Source organism: Rhinoderma darwinii, chromosome 6 (assembly GCF_050947455.1).
Source record: "Rhinoderma darwinii isolate aRhiDar2 chromosome 6, aRhiDar2.hap1, whole genome shotgun sequence".
In the NCBI taxonomy this organism is placed as follows: Eukaryota; Metazoa; Chordata; class Amphibia; order Anura; family Rhinodermatidae; genus Rhinoderma; species Rhinoderma darwinii.
The window spans coordinates 48,476,612-48,496,213 of NC_134692.1; the positions used below are offsets into that span (position 1 = coordinate 48,476,612).

At 41.6% G+C, this 19,602-nt stretch overlaps 1 protein-coding gene across 1 annotated transcript in view; it reads right to left on the reverse strand.

Annotated features, from left to right (window-relative positions):
- Window positions 1-19,602, reverse strand: part of CPS1 (carbamoyl-phosphate synthase 1) — a 77,881-nt gene that overhangs the window by 40,603 nt on the left and 17,676 nt on the right. The window contains exons 11-21 of the mRNA XM_075829651.1: window positions 19,484-19,561; window positions 19,268-19,366; window positions 18,923-19,018; window positions 17,947-18,136; window positions 17,091-17,248; window positions 15,398-15,526; window positions 14,683-14,827; window positions 13,537-13,747; window positions 13,251-13,449; window positions 12,942-13,118; window positions 12,691-12,809 (exon numbers count right to left, since the gene is read on the reverse strand). Coding sequence (XP_075685766.1) covers window positions 12,691-12,809; window positions 12,942-13,118; window positions 13,251-13,449; window positions 13,537-13,747; window positions 14,683-14,827; window positions 15,398-15,526; window positions 17,091-17,248; window positions 17,947-18,136; window positions 18,923-19,018; window positions 19,268-19,366; window positions 19,484-19,561 — 1,601 coding nt within the window. The remainder of the gene's footprint in view (window positions 1-12,690; window positions 12,810-12,941; window positions 13,119-13,250; window positions 13,450-13,536; window positions 13,748-14,682; window positions 14,828-15,397; window positions 15,527-17,090; window positions 17,249-17,946; window positions 18,137-18,922; window positions 19,019-19,267; window positions 19,367-19,483; window positions 19,562-19,602) is intronic.

Genomic DNA, 19,602 nt, shown 5'->3' on the forward strand with positions numbered 1-19,602 from the left:
GTGTAGGGTCTTGTCTATGTTTTTGGCGAGCCTGTGCCCAATGTAACCTCATGTTTCTGTTCTTGGTGTTCTACCCCATCCACCTAAAGGTTTACCATAATGTGCATTCAGATATTTTCTTGGGCATAAGGCTTCATGCCCACTTCAGTCTTTTCCTTCAGGGTGCTATCAGTTTTTGTCACTGATAGCACCCTGAACCCATTCATTTCAATGGGCCCAAGCACACTTCAGTTATTTAAACGGATCCGTTGTTCCGTTCCGTCAAAAGTAGAGCATGTCCTACTTTGGTCAGGGATTCAGTGGCCGTGTGGCACATAGAAGTCAATTGGTCAGTCAAAAAAAACGGATGGCACACGGAAGGCTTCCGTGTGCCGTCCGCTTTTGACGGATCCGTTGCCATAGCAACTACTGGGTGAGCCAAAGTTCACAGACTCAGACTACAGTACACATTAATTCCTGAAGATGGATGTGGAGAGACTCATAACATTGGTGCATGATCACCCAGGACTGTGGGCTACGCGGGCAGAATGCTACCACGGCCACTATAAAAAGGACGCCGCGTGGGAGGAACTTGCCAATGAGCTTTTGACGCACAGATGGCAGGAGGAAACTAGTGCCCAGCGTCACAAAATAAGTACGTAAATGCACACATTTCACTAAAAAAAATCCAGACAAAACCAAAGCAAGCCAAGCAGAGTCATCTCAAACTGTTCTCTATGCTCTGAAAGCTGCAGAAAACAACACCAAAAACTTCTTGTAACCTTTCTATGGGTGTTTCCTGGGACATGTGACAAGTTCAAATGAAGTTTACCTTCCGTTTTTAAACAGAAAACGGAAGACAAAACGGAAGCACAACGTCCGTATAAAACGGAAACACGGAACGGAAACTGAGTGCACACGGAAACAAAAACGGACACACGGATCCGTCAAAAACGGCAGATAAAACGGTGATGGAAGTGTGCATGAGGCCTAACACATGGTTATTTAGCTGAGTGCTAAGGTTGAAGTAGTGTGACCATTCACCTCGGACCTTTCTCATTGACATACAATTTTCACTCACAGATCTGGTGCTCATCGGATGTTTTATGAGTCATTTAATGTAAACTCTAGATACTGCTGTGATTTTTTGGGCAAATGAAAAAAATATTCTCTCTCTGGCACCATCAATTTACGTTCACTTTTCTTCCCGATTCTGGAGTTGGGTCCAAACAACAACCCACCACCATGACCATATCTACACACTTTTACGTTTTGCAACCTCTCAGGCCTTCCAGCGATACTGTCACTTTCTGGCATATGGTTTATGGATGGTCTTTATAAAAATTATAATAATAAAAGAGCTAACTGTAAAATAGAAGAGGGCACTCTAATGATCCTTTGAAGTGTGTAATGGAAGATAATTTGCACCATATAATAACTATTGTCATGTCTACTGCATGTACAGAAGAAAGACATATTTTTAATAATTGTAGTCAACCATGTAGTTGATTACCATAAACAAAATAAAGTCCAACGCTTTATTTCAATCTCTCAACACAAATTTTCCGTTTTTTACTTTTGTCTGAGTCTGTAATGCCCCCTTGTGGCTTGATAAAATCTGAAACAATCAGTCAGGGACTCCTGATTATAGCAAAAGCAACAAGGGAAGCTCAGCAAAAACTCGTAAACTGTAAAAGGTCAAAGGGAATCAGCAAGACGCTGAGGATAATGTACAGCCAGGTGCTCCGATTTACTGCTATCTATTATTCTGCTTTTTATATGGACACTAAAAGACACCCTCAGATTTATGAACAAATTATCATCACATTAAATGGAGGAAGAATGGAAAAATGCAGAGCTGGAGGTATATAAAGAGAGAACAATGTGCAAGCTGTCCTATTGTTTTTTTCAGACTTTATATAATAAAGGACAATGTACTACAGTGATTAAGGGTATAACCCTGGATTCTACAGTGCAGTTTTCCCTTTACTTGCAAGGTAGTGAAGGGAAGTTTTAAGCCTTGTTCACACAGTGCAGATTTGATGCAGATTTTGCACGTATTTTTAAAGCGAAAACCAGGAACGAAACCTAAACAGAATAAATATATAAAGGAAGTCCTTAAAGGGAACCTGTCACCAGTACTTCACCTATTAAACCAGCAATACCTGGTGGAAGTGTGTAAAAAAAAAAAAATTTTTATGTAACCTATAATTATCTTTGTACCTTTGGTATTCCATTTTTTTATATTCCCGCACCGTATACTAATGAGCATAAAAGAGTCATATCTTCGTTTGAAAAGAGTCAAATCTTCGTTCCTCAAGTTTTTCCGAGTTAATCCCGCCTCCTTACTTTTGATTGAAAGCTCCTCGCCTTCCCCCAGCACACACAAAGTACCACGGTTGCGCATCGATTTCCTGTTCTGGTGCGTGCGCACAACACGAGACTATAGCGGCGCATTGCGCAGTAACTAGATTTGATAGAAAAATAAATGAAATACCTTTATTAAATTAGGGATAAACAACATGAAAATGTAAAACTACAATGTGTACTGGCACATGCAATTTGCAAACATAAATATGTCTATAGAACATGAGAGATATAACCCAATGCAAAGTTGACACTAGTAGAACTACTAGCGATAGTCAATTATATGAAGGATCAGCTCCAGTTAACATTGTGCTAAAAGACTAGTATAGCCTAGTATATGGGGGACTATACTAGTCTTTTAGCACAATGTTAACTGGAGCTGTTCCTTCATATAATTGACTATAGCTAGTAGTTATACTCAGTGTCAACTTTGCATTGGGTTATATCTTTCATGTTCTATAGACATATTTATGTCTGCAAATTGCATGTGCCAGTACACATTGTAGTTTTAAATGTTCATGTTGTTTGTCCCTAATTTAATAAAGGTATTTCATTTATTGTACTATCCTATTCTATTAGTTAGCAAGTGGTTGGGAAAAAAACGTGTTCCTATTGCCTTGGCAATTTTTTTATATATTTGAGTTTTTTACCCGCCAACTACTAGGGTCTTTTCCAATTTTTGTAAAGCATAACTAGATTTGAGGCCCAGACAACGCAGGTAAGGGTGTCGGACCATACATGACGGATGCAGGCACGCTATCGCAGACGAGATTTCAGCATTTGGGGCGGGCCAGTTTTTGGCGGTGGGTGGGTATAAGAAGAGGAACGAACGAGACTGCTGAATTATTACCATAAAAGGTGCAAAATATTTGCAGACCGTTCCTTATGGTCGGAGGAGGAGTTTAGGAGAGGGAATAACGGCAATGAACTTTTGACAGTGCGGCCAGCAAGGGGTGAGTAAAGTTCAATAGGTGAAATGCTGGTGACAGGTTCTCTTTAAAGTGTCTCCCCTCCTGGATCCAATTCTGGTTTTGCTTTAAAAAATGCATGCAAATTCTGCGCTGTGTGAACAAGGCTTAAGCCCTTTGCGCACCCGGACATGCTATTACATACGGGTGCAGGGAGTAATGTTTGGAGCACGCTCACGTGCTGGGCGTGCTTCATGTGCTGTGGGTGTTGGCTGTATTTTACAGTACAGCGGACACCTGGGACTAACAGCCGGGAGTAGCGATCGCGCTGTTCCTGGCTGTTTAAGCCCTCAAATGCTGCGGTCAATCATGACCACAGCATCTGAGGCATTGAAAAGAGGGGGCAGCCCCCTCTGACAGCTAATTCCCCCCCCCCCCCCACGCAGTGTGATCTCGCTGCGGGGGGTGACGACAGTTGTTATGGCAGCCCATTGGCCTAATGAAGGCCCCCAGGACTGCCTTCACTCTGCGGCAGGGCTTAAAGAGGCTCTGTCACCAGATTATAATTGCCCTATTTCCTACATAATCTGATTGGGGCTGTAATGTAGATAACAACAGCGTTTTTTTCTTTTGAAAAACGATCATTTTTGACCAAGTTATGAGCAATTTTACATTTATGCTAATTACTTTCTTAATAGACAACTGGGCGTGTTTTTACTTTTTACCAACTGTGCGTTGTACAGAGAAGTGTATGACGCTGACCAATCAGTGACCAATTAGTGTCATACACTTCTCATAGTTCCAGCTCAGCTTCTTTCACTGCACAATCATGCTGTAAAGATGGGCTGGAACAATGAGAAGTGTATGACGCTGATTGGTCACTGATTGGTCAGCGTCATACACTTCTCTTCACAACGCCCATTTGGTAAAAAGTTAAAACACGTCGAGTTGTCTATTAAGAAACTAATTAGTATAAATCTAAAATAGTTTATAACTTGCTAAAAAATTATCGTTTTTCAAAATAAAAACCACTGTTGTTATCTACACTACAGCGCCGATCAGATTATGTAGGAGATAGGGAATTTATAATCTGGTGACAGAGCCTCTTTAACAGAAGCCTTTAAAAATGACTTAAATACTGCAATACATTCCCCTATGGGGAATAAAGTGTGTAAAAAAAAGTGAAAAAACGTTTTTAGTAGTGAAACAAAATTTACAAATTAAAAGTTCAAAAAACCCCTTTTCCCATTTCCCCCCTAAAGTAATGTAAAAATAAAAAAAATTAACAAAATTGGTATATCTGCGTCCGTAAAAGTCTGAACTATTACAATATAGCATTATTTAACGGTCATGGTGAACACCGTAAAAAATAAAGAATGGAAAACGCAAAAATCGCTGTTTTTTGGTCGACTTAGCTCTCAAACAAATTTGATAAAAAGTGATCAAAAAGTTCTACGTACCAAAAAAATGTTCCGATAAATACTACAGCTTATCCCGCAAAAAAATCGGTAAAAAAGTTATGTCTCCCAGAATGTGGCGACATAAAACATTTAATTTTATTAACAAAAAGTTTATTATCAATAAAAGTAGTAAAATATAAAAAAATCTATATAAATTTGGTACCAACGTAATTGTATTGAGGCACAGAATAAAGATAAGTTGTCGTTTTTACCACACAGTGGAAGCCGTAAAAACGAAACCCAAAAAACAATTGAGGAATCACAGTTTTTTCCAACTTCAGCCCGCAAATAATTTTTTTTCAGCTTCCCAGTACATTATATTGAACTATAATTGGTACAAAAATAAACTACAACTCCTCCCGCAAAAAATAAGCCCTCACACCACTCTATTGAGGGAAAGATAAAAAAGTTATGGCTCTTGGAATGCGGGGAGTGAAAAACGAAAATAAAAATTCAAAAAATGGCTTCGTCCCAAAGGGGTTAATTTGATGTGCCACCGCAATGCATAATGGCACAGAATTTTGGGACTATACTATACCCTTGCATTTTTTTATAACCACATGAACTGCAATTGCTCATCTCACAATACTCTCCTTGTGAGCTACTATTGTATTGCTGGGCTGCAAAAGGAGTTCAAAAGCCTCTATTTGTTGAAAACGGGGTGTAGTGGTAGCAGTGGCACCCGGGCCCTGGTGCCTGAGTCAGCCCAAAGGTCGTTCAGCCGCATAAGAAGACACCAGTATTATTAATGATACATGGTAGGTAGAGGGCCATGTTACCGATTTTGCAGTGGGGCCCAGAAGCTTTACGCTAACCCTGCAGTTTGAACCCTAGCTCACAAATGCTGAATCTGCTTTTTAGCTGGACCAATTATCTACCCCCTTCCCAGGGTTTGAAACAATTCACTATGCACATTATATGAGTATTCATTGCCTAGATCTATGATCTTTGTATCATTCACATTGCAGGCAGGTTGCCATTGCTTTACTCATAGTGCAAATACAACTGAAAAAATGTGGGCACATATGCGTTGACATGCTCAAATACCGGTTATGGCTGTTTACCAGATTCCTCGCTATAGGTCCATGATGCCAATATAGGAGCCTCACCATATATTTCCTAATATACGATTATGAGACCCCATTGTGGAACCAACACACACGTAGTGCAACTTTGTTCTGTATTATAGAACTTTATGATATGAATGACTTAATTATGTTGTGTTAGTGTTTCTGTTGCCATAGCCAGGGCCGCCATCAGGAATTTCAGGGCCCCCTACAGCTACATTTTCTGGGCCCCCCTACCGTGGCACCGCCTGTTAACGGTACTCCGTCCAGTACTATATCATGGTACCCAGGGCCGCCATCAGGGGGGGTATTAGGGGTACTGATGTGAGAGGCCCGGCCAAACCTAATTGAAAGGGGGGCCCGGCAAACTGCCGCGACTTGCCTTTGGTAGAAAAAAAACAGGCCCCGTTTTTTTCACCAAAAGAATGTCATGAGCTGCGGGCCCCCCTTTCAATTAGGTTTGGCCGGGCCTCTCACATCAGTACCCCTAATACCCCCCCTGATGGCGGCCCTGGGTAGCATGGGGGCCGTCAAACACCGCCGCCCGTGCGACCGATCACGCGCACCACGCAAACTCCCGCGCATGCGCACCGGCGACCGCCTGGAAGCGCGCACCGAATTTTGAGGCAGATTTTGACCTGCCCACACTATCTTGCCGCGTTTTTTGCCCACGGCGATTGAGGACAGCAGACAGAAAACGCAGCGAAAAATGCATTTTCTGCCTCCCATTGATTTAGATGGCAGGTCAGAGGCAGAACCGCGGCAAGAAAGGATGTGCTGCTTTTTCTTTTTTCCGCGACTGGCTCCCATTGATTTCAGATTAAATCAATGGGAGGCGGTTTTGGAAGTTTTTTGGTGCTGATTCTGACGCAGTGTCCGAGTCAATATCAAGGCCCAAAAACGTTGAACTGGGCCTTATTGTTAGGGCTTATTCAGACGAACGTGTAATATGTCCGTGAAACGTGTGTGATTTTCACGCGCCTTGCACAGACCTATGTTACTCTATGGTGCCGTGCAGACTGTCAGTGATTTTCACGCAGCGCGAGTCCGCTGCGTAAAACTCACGACATGTCCGATATTTGTGCATTGTTCGCGCATCACGCACCCATTGAAGTCAATGGGTGCGTGAAAATCACGCCCAGCGCTTCCGCAGCCGTATAAACTATGAATGAAAACAGAAAAGCACCACGTGCTACAAACATACAAACAGAGTGTCATAATGATGGCGGCTGCGCGAAAATCACACAGCCGCGCATCATACGCTGCTGACACACGGAGCTGTTATGGACCTTTTGCAAGCGCAAAACGCCACGTTTTTGCGCGTGCAAAAAGCACACGCTTGTGTAAATCCGGCCTTAGGGTAGGAACACACTAGGCATGAACACTGCGGATTTTATGCAACACATTTTATTGTGGATAATCCGCAGCGTATCACAGTCGCAGCAGAGTGGATGAGGTTTGAACAAATCTCATCCACACGCTGCAAAAATAATGGACCTGCAGTGTGACTTTTTGGCTTTTTAAGTCGCATGTCAATGTATTCTGTGGAATCGCTGCTCCTCTGTTGCAGAAATGCTGCGGTTCTGCCGCAAAAATCACAAATGAGAAAAAAAAAAAAAGCCACTTTTTTAAATTGATAAAGTTTAGACTTGCCCCGGCCGTAGTCCTGGTGACGCGATCCTCTATTCTTAGCGCAGCCCCGCCTCCTGTCATGACGTTTCATCCCATGTGACTGCTGCAGCGGTCACATGGTCTACAGCGTCATCCCAGGAGGCGGGGCTACGTTCAGAAGAGAGAGATGCGTCACTTAAACTACGGCCGGGGTAAGTCTAAACTTTTTTTTCCCTGCAGGATTCCCGCAGCGGACACGCCTCACCAAACCTGTGCCACTATTTGGTGCGGTTTTGCTGGCGGAATTCCCTGCGGCTCCCGGGATAAGCTGTGTAGTTTTACTCAGCATATCCGCCTAGTGTGTCCCTTATGATGTCGCTCCTGGAGCTGCTGCCGGTCTCTAAATAGGCAGTTGGTCCAGTAGAATTTGGAATTATTTTTTTTTGTGAACCAGCTTAAAAAAATACAAAACTTTGGTGTTAGGGCCTGTTCACATCACTGTTCGCTTCCGCTCCGGGGTTCCTTCTGAGGTTTCTGTCGGGTGAACCCCGCAACGTAAAGTAAAAGTGATAGCACAGCTTCCGTTTGCATCACCATTAGCGCAGTCGACTGCGCTATTAATTCCGTCCGAAAACCAGCCGGAATGGTGACGAACGGAAACCATTAGCGATGTTTCCGTCACCATTGAGATCAATGGTGACTGAAACGGAAGCTGTGCTGTCACTTTCACTTTCCGTTGCGGGGTTCACCCGACAGAAACCTCAGAAGGAACCCCGGAGCGGAAGCGAACGGTGATGTGAACAGGCCTTAACACAAAAGTTTTGTATTTTTTTAAGCTGGTTCACAAAAAAAAATAATTCCAAATTCTACTGGACCAACTGGCTATTTAGAGAGCGGCAGCAGCTCCAGGAGCGACATCATAAGGGACACACTAGGCGGATATGCTGAGTAAAACTACACAGCTTATCCCGGGAGCCGCAGGGAATTCTGCCAGCAAAACCGCACCAAATAGTGGCGCAGGTTTCGTGAGGCGTGTCCGCTGCGGGAATCCTGCAGGGAAAAAAAAGTTTAGACTTGCCCTGGCCGTAGTCCTGGTGACGCATCTCTCTCTTCTGAACGTAGCCCCGCCTCCTGGGATGACGCTGTAGACCATGTGACCGCTGCATCAGTCACATGGGATGAAACGTCATGACAGGAGGCCGAGCTGCGCTAAGAATAGAGGATCGCGTCACCAGGACTACGGCCGGGGCAAGTCTAAACTTTATCAATTTAAAAAAGTACCTTTTTTTTCTTCTCTTGTGTGATTTTTGCGGCAGAATCGCAGCATTTCCGCAACAGAGGAGCAGCGATTCCATAGAATACATTGACATGCGACTTAAAAAGCCAAAGTCACACTGCAGGTCCATTATTTTTGCAGCGTGTGGATGAGATTTGTTCAAATCTCATCCACTCTGCTGCGACTGTGATACGCTGCGGATTATCCACAATAAAATGTGTTGCATAAAATCCGCAGTGTTCATGCCTAGTGTGTTCCTACCCTAAGGCCGGATTTACACAAGCGTGTGCTTTTTGCACGCGCAAAAAACGTGGCATTTTGCGCATGCAAAAGGTCCATAACAGCTCCGTGTGTCAGCAGCGTATGATGCGCGGCTGCGTGATTTTCGCGCAGCCGCCATCATTATGACACTCTGTTTGTATGTTTGTAGCACGCGGTGCTTTTCTAATTTCATTCATAGTTTATACGGCTGCGGAAGTGCTGAGCGTGATTTTCACACACCCATTGACTTCAATGGGTGCGTGATGCGCGAACAATGCACCAATATAGGACATGTCGTGAGTTTTACGCAGCGGACACACGCTGTGTGAAAATCACTGACAGTCCGCACGGCACCATAGAGTAACATAGATCCGTACGAGGCGCGTGAAAATCACGCACGTTGCACGGACGTATTACACGTTCGTCTGAATAAGCCCTAACAATAAGGCCCAGTTCACAGAGTTTTTGGGCCTTGACATTGACTCGGACGCTGCGTCAGAATCAGCACCAAACCACTTCCAAAACCGCCTCCCATTGATTTAATCTGAAATCAATGGGAGCCAGTCGCGGAAAAAAGAAAAAGCAGCACGTCCTTTCTTGCCGCGGTTCCGCCTCTGACCTCCCATCTAAATCAATGGGAGGCAGAAAATGCATTTTTCGCTGCGTTTTTTGTCTGCTGTCCTCAATCGCCGCGAGCAAAAAACGCAGCAAAAAAACGCGGCAAGATAGTGTGGGCAGGTCAAAATCTGCCTCAAAATTCTTTAAGGAATTTTGAGGCAGATTTTTTTTTGCCTGCAAAATACTGTGTAAACAGGGCCATACATAAACAACACTTTGAGATAATTTACTCACTGTGTGTCAGAAGAGCTGCTCCCACTCCAGTCCTCTTCCGGCGATGTCTTCCAGGGGAGGTCTTCGGTCCAGACGTCCAGTCCTTCACCTCCAGCCAGGCTCCAGGTAAGTTTTGTCCATGTGTGTCCGCGGCTGCGCGCGCTTCGTTTGCGGGTGCGCGCGCGGTCGATCGCGGGTGCGCGCGCGGACGGTCTCCAGTGCGGGCGTTCGTGGATGCGCGCTCGCGAGTGCGCACGCGCGGCAGTTTCATTGTGCGCGAGATCGGGTGCGCGCGCGGGCGGACGGTTTGACGCCCCCCATGACGAGGGGAGGGGGCCCGCAGCAGCAGCAGCAGCAGCAGCAGCAGCTCACGACATTCTTTTGGTGAAAAAAACGGGCCCCATTGCAGGGGCCCGTTTTTTCCTACCAAAAGAATGTCGAGGCAGTTGCCGGGCCCCCCTTTCAATTAGTTTTGGCCGGGCCCCTCACACCACTACCCCTAATACCCCCCTGATGGCGGCCCTGGCCATAGCCATTGACATATCGTAACATACAGCAGTATGAGCAGAATGTTTTATGTGTTAGGTAGACATTTGCAATAACAGCTAGAAAGCTTGCAGCAAAATTGTAATCACTCGCTTTCAACATTATTTTATTGGACATGAGCGCGGGTTATTTAACATGATGTTTATATCTGATCTCTGGAAAGCAGACAGGACATTTTTCTATAACACAATACATTTCAAAGCTTTTCATGTTGATGTAACCAAATGAAGCAAAATGGTACCCATAATACTGGGCATTCAACAACTTCCACCGCTCTGTTGCTGTGCTGCCTGCTTATCTTGTTTTTATCATACTGGCCAGTGTTAATCTTCCTGCCTGCCAAGCGCTGATGAGGTTAAGTGAATTATTTGTGCTTTTGCAGTAAATCAGTGGAGGTGGTTCTGTTACTACCACCATTTCTAAAGACCCTGCCACCTGTTCCTGCAGCTGCTTATTTAGGACTGTACTCTCTGTAGTAACCAATACAAGAAAAACATATTTTAACAGAATTAGCATGTTGGAGTTGTGCCTTACTTCTAACATATTCTAGCCTTGTTTTCAGGAAAATAGTCTTGTCATGTGTTATCTGTTTCCAGTATGAACATACAATCTGTTGGGCTTAAAAGGAAATATCTTACTAGAATCTGCTGTACGCAGTTACGTTTATTTAAGGAGTTCTGTCACCAAATAATAACACTTCTGAATTAAAATGCACAAAATACGTAAGAATATTATGTTTTTCTTAGGTTATTATATCTTAGCTATATTGTTACTTTAGATAAATTCAGTGCTTATTCTTAACTCGGTTGCAAAATCGACCCCATTTATTATTAAGTGTCAGGCCTCATTTACACGAACGTGATATACGTCCGTGCGACGCGCGTGCTTTTCACGCGGGTCGCACGGACCTATACAAGTCTATGGGGGCATGCAGACAGTCCGTGAGTTTTGCTCAGCGTGAGTGCGCTGAAAAAAACTCATGACATGTTCTAAATTTCTGCGTTTTTCGCGCATCACGCACCCATTGAAGTCAATGGGTGCGTGAAAACCACGCAGGTTGCACGGAAGCACTTCCGTGCGAACTGCGTGATTCGCGCAAGAGTTGTCAAACTCTGAATGTAAACAGAAAAGCACCACGTGCTTTTCTGTTTACAAACATCCAAACGGAGTGTCTTAGAGATGACCGAACCCGGCAAAAAAATTTCCGGTACGCGACGTCAGGAGATAGTCACTGTCCAGGGTGCTGAAAGAGTTAAACTGGTTCAGCACCCTGGACAGTGACTTCCGATCACAATATACATGAACGTGTAAAAAAAAAAGAAGTTCCTACTTACTGAGAACTCCCTGCTTCTTCCTCCAGTCTGACCTCCCGGGATGACAATTCAGTCCAAGTGACTGCTGCAGCCAATCACAAGCCAAGCACAGCCTGCAGCCAATCACAGGCTGCAGCGGTCACATGGGCTGCCGCGTCATCCAGGGAGGTGGGGCCGAATGTCAAGAGAGGGACGCGTCACCAAGGCAACGGCCGGGAGACCGGACTGGAGGAAGCAGGAAGTTCTTGGTAAGTATAAACGTCTTTTTTTTATTCACAGGTTGCTGTATATTGTGATCGGAATTCACTGTCGAGGGTGCTGAAACAGTTACTGCATATCAGTTAACTCTTTCAGCACCCTAGACAGTGACTATTTCCAGACGTCGCCTAGCCTCATCTCTATGATGGCGGCTGCGCGAAAATCACGCAGCCGCGCATCATACACTGATGACACACGGAGCTGTCAAGTGCCTTTTGCGCAGGCAAAATGCTGCGTTTTTTGCGTGCGCAAAACGCACACGCTCGTGTAAATGAGGCCTCACTGTGAGAAATAAGCGGTCTACTTCGCCCATGGTGGAAACTTATGGAGGGGACCTGGCTAGTAGAGAGGGGGTTAGGTTTGTAGGGCATGTCGCCCGAGTGCTTATTGATGTAAGGAGTGCCAATGTAAAGATGGCAGAGGGAGTCAGTCTTCTAGTGGTGATAATCACTAAATCTTTGCCCTAGGTGAAAGAATACTTAGCTACATATCTCTCCTATGGTACTACCAACCCCACTTAGAGAAACACAGTTTGAGCATAACTGAATGTACGTATAACTTGGTAGTAAACATTAAAGGGGGTGTCCATTTCTATCTGTTATTCGTTTCATCTGGAGTTCTAGACTGACAAAAAAATATATATAACCTAGGGCATAGACACAAAATGAAACACAAAAAAAGATGTTTTTTCATGGAAATAAATGGGCCACACTATCAGTATGTTTCTCATCCTGCGTCTTTATAAAAACAGAATGCTAAAGTCTAGGAAAAACAAATCTCCTTTTATCACAGACAGAACTACATTGATCCTACCTCTTGCTGTTTCTCAGGGTCTTCTCCATGTTCAGAATACCTTGCATCTTGTACAGGAACCACTTGTCAATATCTGTAAGTTTGTGGATTTCTTCTAGAGGAATTCCTGTTTCCATTGCCTAATATAAATCATATATATATATCAATGTTATTTTTTTCCATTTCAAACTTAACACCAGTTCTTTCACACAAATGTTCTATTATCTCTTGTCAGTAGTTCTTAGTTCCCTTCATTATATCTCTCTGATTACCTTGGCCATGCTGTACATACGGGTGCTTGTGGGCTCAGCCATCTCTTTCCTTAGGTTGGTATCTGCTGTCCACGCTTTGTTCATAGGAAGATTTGAGGTGAAGCCATCAACTGATGGATGACACATTCGTAGTGCCTTCTGGAAACTTTCTTCAAATGTACGACCAATGGCCATAACCTAAAAAGAGGCACCATGAGATGTGAAAGATATGGAAAAAAAGGCTATCTATTTTCTTACAAAAATGTTCGAATGGATACAACAAATTTGGTCTTGGAAATAATAAACAACCAAGATATATATTATACTAACCTCTCCAACACTCTTCATAGAGCTGCCAATCAATCCTGAGGCACCATGGAAACGATCCAAATCCCACCGGGGGATCTTAGTCACCATGTAGTCCAGACTGGGCTCAAAGCAAGCTGTGGTTTTTCCAGAGACAACGTTCCTAATCTCTGGAAGGGGTATACCCAAGGCAATTTTAGCAGCAATGAAGGCCAACGGGTACCTGTGAAGAGCAGGTTTCAACATCCTTATAGTTTAAAAGAACATATTTCTTACTACATTTATAGATTATTTTCTAATTAATTCTTACCCAGTGGCTTTAGAAGCTAAAGCAGAGCTACGGGAGAGTCGGGCATTGACTTCAATAATGACGTACTCCAGTGAAGTGGGATGTAAAGCAAATTGGATATTGCATTCACCGACAATGCCCAAATGTCTCACAACTTTGATAGAACAGGCCCTCAACATCTGACACTCTTCATTGGATAGAGTCTGACAAGGAGCTACAACAATTGAGTCCCCTGTTTAGTAAAAAGAAAAGGAATTCTGTGTTAATGACATAATTTAACAAACACAAAAAATATTTCCTAAAACTTGCAATGGAATTATTCAAAATGTGTCACCTAAATAGTTCTGGGGGAATAAAACTATAATTTAAAAGGAATGAGGGGGTTTTCCAATATAATATATGCAATGGGTACATGAATTTCTCGCCTCTTTAAATCCGGGCAATTCTTCATTTAGTATTCTGGTTGGCTCAGCTGCATTATAAAGGATAGAATTGAAGCTAGGAAAAGGGATAACACCTTTAAATGGTGTTATGCTGTATAAGACAATAATAGCCGATAGATTTTTTATTTTTTCAGTACTCAATTTAATGTTATATAGTGTTTAGCTGACACTATAAGTGTGAATTGACATATTTCTTCCTGTACTCTTGCTCAAATACAATGACATCGTGAAATATCAGCCTGAATCTAAGAAAAATTATAGGACATAATTGAGAATACAATAAAATATATGTTAGTTTTGAACAGCTATTACTAGAGAAGAGCTAACCGGGGTGAAATCCAATGACTTGCGAGGTTTGACAAAACAGTTTTGCTCTCGGCAAGTCATGAAGCAGATGAGCCAATCAGAAATGTGCTTTATTTATTTTTATTATTAAAAGTCATGTACAATATCCTTTTAGTAAAATGAAAAAAAATTCCAGCTCACCGGTGTCCAGCATCTTCAGTGATCCAGTGCACGGACCTCGGCCTGACCCAGGCTATGACTAAGAACGCAGTACTGGTCCTTTGTCTTTATGTGCTGGGTGAATTTTTAATGTTTATAAAATAAAGTCCTGAGATTTCTTCACGAAGTGCTGGATCATACTTTTTTTTTTGCTACAATATCCTTTTGACTTAATAAACCACTTTTTCAGTATAATTCCCCTCTGAAAAATAGGTGTTACCTGTGTGGACTCCCATAGCGTCGACATTTTCCATGTTGCAGACGGTGACACAGTTATCTGCCGCATCTCTTACCACCTCATACTCAATCTCCTTCCAACCCACAACTGAACGTTCTACCAAAATCTGGTTTGTCATTGCTAAAGCCTTGGATAGAAAAACAATTGAGGATACAATGAATAATGATAATAACAAAACACTTGACCATCACTCAACAATAACCCAAATCTCTTTACCCTTTTAATGGCCCATAAAGTTAAAAAGAAATCTGCTATAAAACATCGCCATTGTCCTAAGTCTATCTATTTGTACTTTATATAAGAATGCTCTGTCCTCCTACCATCAATAATTTTTGGTATGATCTACGGCTCAATTAGTTGCAATCTGTGAATGAAAAACATCATCTGATGTCACATATTTGCTTCCAATAAACTTACAATAAACCATTTCTTTATTTTTTTGTGTTGTCAAACTTTCTACATTCCCCTTGAATTTTTTTAAGGGCGTCTGGTTGTGTGCTTCTAAAAATGCTTTATCCTATTCTATTCCAATCTTTTCTTTCCACTATGATTTGTCTTTAAACATCTGCAGTCCGCGCCGGTGCACTGGTCCATTAAGTCAGTCCACTAAGTGCTCAGGATATTCTGTAGCTTTCATAGATTTTAATGGAACACTCTCCAGCTAATTTTCCTTGCATTGAATAGCCCACTTTCTTACCTTTGTTGCCAAGTCTATGAGTGTTTCCTTGTTGGGACAAAGACCTGACCCCAGACCACCTAAAGCATAAGCAGATCGAATCATAACAGGGTAGGCAATTTTGTCAGCTGCATCCAGAGCATCTTTCACCTGAAAGCACACATTTATTTTTTTGTTATTTTTTTAACATTGGTATTTTTTTGTTATTTTTTTTGAACATTGGTAAAATTTAGTAAATACATACAATTTAAAAAAAATGGTGGAATAGGGTTGCTAAAATTTTATATAATCTCCATCAATTTACATATTAATATTGTTCTGTCACTCCAGTCTAGTAGCTATTGCTGTCTCTTCCCCATTGTTTTTTAGGGAAGAACCAGACATTAATTTTCCAAGAAATTCTGCTCTCCAGTAGGACGACATGCATCAGACATTTAAAGGGCCAGTTCAATTTTTCAGCCGGTTTCACTACTTCATTTCTGGCAGACATCTGCTCTCTATGGAGGTCAATATCTTGGAAAGCAGATTTCCCTGGCTGATTGATGTCTGGCTCTGTCCCAAACTATGACAAAGCATATGCAAGTGCAAGTAAGAAATATCATTCAATACTGTGTGCAATCCTCCAACAGTATTCATAAAAATAATAAGGGAATAAAATATTTGCTGTATCCTAGTGAAATTTTTTCTAAAATGTTGGAGCGGAAATGTTTACAACCATATTATATATTACTTTTGTCGTTAGAAGGGTTGTCTTAAAGTGGTTTTACACGAGCCGATATTTACCACTTTAAAACATGCGCCGATCGACAATACAACTTGTCGATTGGGACACGTTTGCTCCATCTAAACGGAGAAAAAGAGTGTTTAGTATAGAGACAAACGATAGTTACTAATATCGTTCGTCCCCATTTATTCGGCAGTACATCTCTCTGTTTACACTGGGAGATGTGCTGTCGACTAGCGACAATTGTTTTGGCCCCATAAAAGATGTGATCAGCCGATGAACGAGCGTTTCTCCATTCATCGACTGATCTTTGCCAAGTTTGCACAGGTAAATGATCGCAAACAGGCGTTCGTATGAGCACTCGTTCACCCTATCATTGACACATGTAAAAGGGCCTTTACTACAGATATTGATGACATATCAAAATTGGTTGGGGTGTGCTGCTTCTGTCAACCCCATTTCAGAGGCCGAATGGTTGGCCATCAAGTATAATGGGTCGACAATGACGGCTCTGAAAAGAGTGGCGCTGCTGCCACTTTGTTCTCGTGATCGCTGGGTCACAGCAGTCAGACCCCCACCAATCGGACATTGATGGCTCTGATCCACGTGATGCGGATATTTATATATATATATATATATATATATATATATATATATATATAGAACAGTTTTGCAAAGAATGAATGCTTTTCAGTGGACTAAACTTACCTTTGGATGTCGCCAGTTAAAGCACATTTCTAAAACTATTATATTTTATCACCTTTACTATATTGCAATGCATAGGTTAACAGTTGATGGACCTATATGCCTATATTAGAGAACGGCATTATCAGCCAATTAATTCTGGACTAATTAATTGGCTGATTAATGACAAAGCTCCAAATGCCGTTCCATACTTTACATAGCCATAGAGTTAAATTCTTGACATTTACTGTATTTTTTTCTGTTAATATCTTATACTAATCCTCTAACAGATTGAAGCGATCTTACCGATTCTACAGCAAAGCTTGGAGCGATGGGTTCATTAATCTCATTTAGTTTGTCAGAGAAAAGCTGCCTGTCTTCTGTAAACATGATGGATTCCACTGAAGTCCCCAATACTCGAACTCCATACTCCTTTAGTACGCCACGTTTGAAGAGCTCAACACCTGTTATAGGAGCAAAATAATATGGAATATCTGTTCATATATCTGCTGTTTTAGGCCAATAGCTGTCATGTTTGTAGCTTAGTCCCTGGTGACTTTTTATGGTTTTATGGGCATCAGTTAAGCCCAAGAAAACTATGAACATAAAAAAAATCTGACTTCGACCAGATGAATTCAGAAACTATAGCATATAAATCCTAAATGATTTTTTCTCTTTTTATAATATGTCCTCCCTGAAAAGCCATTCCATGGTTTTATCTCTTAACATGACTTGTCTAATAATATTTCATATTGGGTAATATTTTCACCATTATAAATAATTGTTGTATAAAATGTCAGTCAGGCAGATTTATACTAATAATTTCTTTTTACCGAGGTGTTGCCGGGATTCGCCCGATGTGAACGAGTTTTTAAAACATGAGCAGAAACCATTGTAAATGATGTACGACAAGGAACTATGAATTGCTCTTTAATTAATTAAGATGAAAACTGAAAGGCAACAGATATTTTCTAAAGAAATTATGAAATTTTTAAGAATAATTATTCTGTGACTGTAACTTAGTCTTCACGTTGACATCATTTAATCAATTATTTTTGCTTTTTTATTAGATATCCAAGTAACATGCCTCAATGTTGCATAGCCTCATAAAATGCTAAGTAGAAAAAGAAAACGCGGACAAATCTTAACATATTATACTCACCGCAGTTCAGGGCGGTCTGTCCACCCATTCCCAGGATGATGCCATCTGGTCTCTCTGATTTAATAACTTCAGTGACAAATTGTGGCGTGATAGGTAGAAAGTAGACTGTGTCAGCCTGCTTGATGCCCACCTCATTAGTCTGGACAGAGGCGATGTTGGGGTTCATGAGGACTGTTTTCACATTTTCTTCCTATAGATCACATCAGAAATAATTATTATAAGAAATCTAGCTCAAAAGCACAATTTACAACCTTTTAAAGCAGTGGTGTTACCCTAGTCCCATAAAGAGGGCAGTGTGGATCAACACATCTTTATGTTTCTAATGAATTCTAATGATATGACATTTCTAACATGGAATATTCACATTGTGAACCACTGCACTATGAAGTACAGCAATGCATTTAAGTATAGAGCAATTTATTTCAACTTGCACAAGGCTGTTTCAAGCTTTTTGGCCCTCATCAGCCATGATTTAAACATCATGCACTAATATGGCCTATCAAGTATGAAACAGCTGTATGTGAATTGAAAAAAAACAGCTAAAAATGTGATTTGCATGTCTCCAACATTTTGCTTTTGGAATTTGTGATAGAAATAATGCCATGCAAATATTTTATATTTTAAGAGAGCAGCTGCTTCTTCACAGTTCTTTATTGGAAAATGTAAAATTATCTAAATGGATATTAAAGAGTAACTGTAGTTTCAAAACACTTTTGATTGCTTTATAGAGACATATCAGAAGGTTTGATCTGTGCCGAGACGCCCACTGATGCTGAAATGAATATGCGGATGCACTCAGCTGAGCGCCCTGTGCCTTCGGCTGCGTTTGGCGCTCCTTGGCTCGAATAGACATCCGATGTCGTCTTCAGCCTCACAAGGATTGCTGACATCTCAAAAGTTATTTGAAACTACAGCTACTCTTTCTTAAGATTTGTGACAATTCTGTCTATACTGGAAAATAAAATATTTCACTCACTTTCATAGCTTTGACAGCCTGAGATCCAGAATAATCAAATTCTCCTGCTTGTCCAATGGAGAGACCTCCAGAACCCAAGATGAGGACTTTAGATACCTACAAATCAGAAAATGTAAAATAAACAGCATGACATTAGAAAGTGTTTTAATGCTCACACTATGGCACTACAGTTAATTGAGAAGCCTTTCTTTTAGAATAGATTGAAATATAATTTCTAGTAATGATGTCCAATTCATAATTTCTAAAAAAAAAAAAATTAAAGATAATTCAGGCATGTAATGACTTTACTCATACTTGTTATTTCTGGTAGTGATCTTGACAAAGCGATTTTTTTTTTTCCCTTACCTCAATTCTCTTAGATTCTAAAGCAGGTTTGGGCATTACAGATGCCAGGGTGGTGCCTTTACCCTTCTTTATCATTGACAGGAACACATCAAACAGGAACTGAAATCCAAAGGGAGTGAAAACGGGATGAGTTTAAATATTTATTATATATTAGGAACCAAAGTGTCAATATATACAGTGCATATATAATTCATTCATATAAATCATTTACTATACCTCTGTGTCAACAGGTCCAGGATTGGCCTCTGGGTGGAATTGGGCAGTGAAGATTGGCTTGGTCTCATGCATGATGCCCTGTAACATGATATATAGTTGTAGTAATCCCTATAGATTCT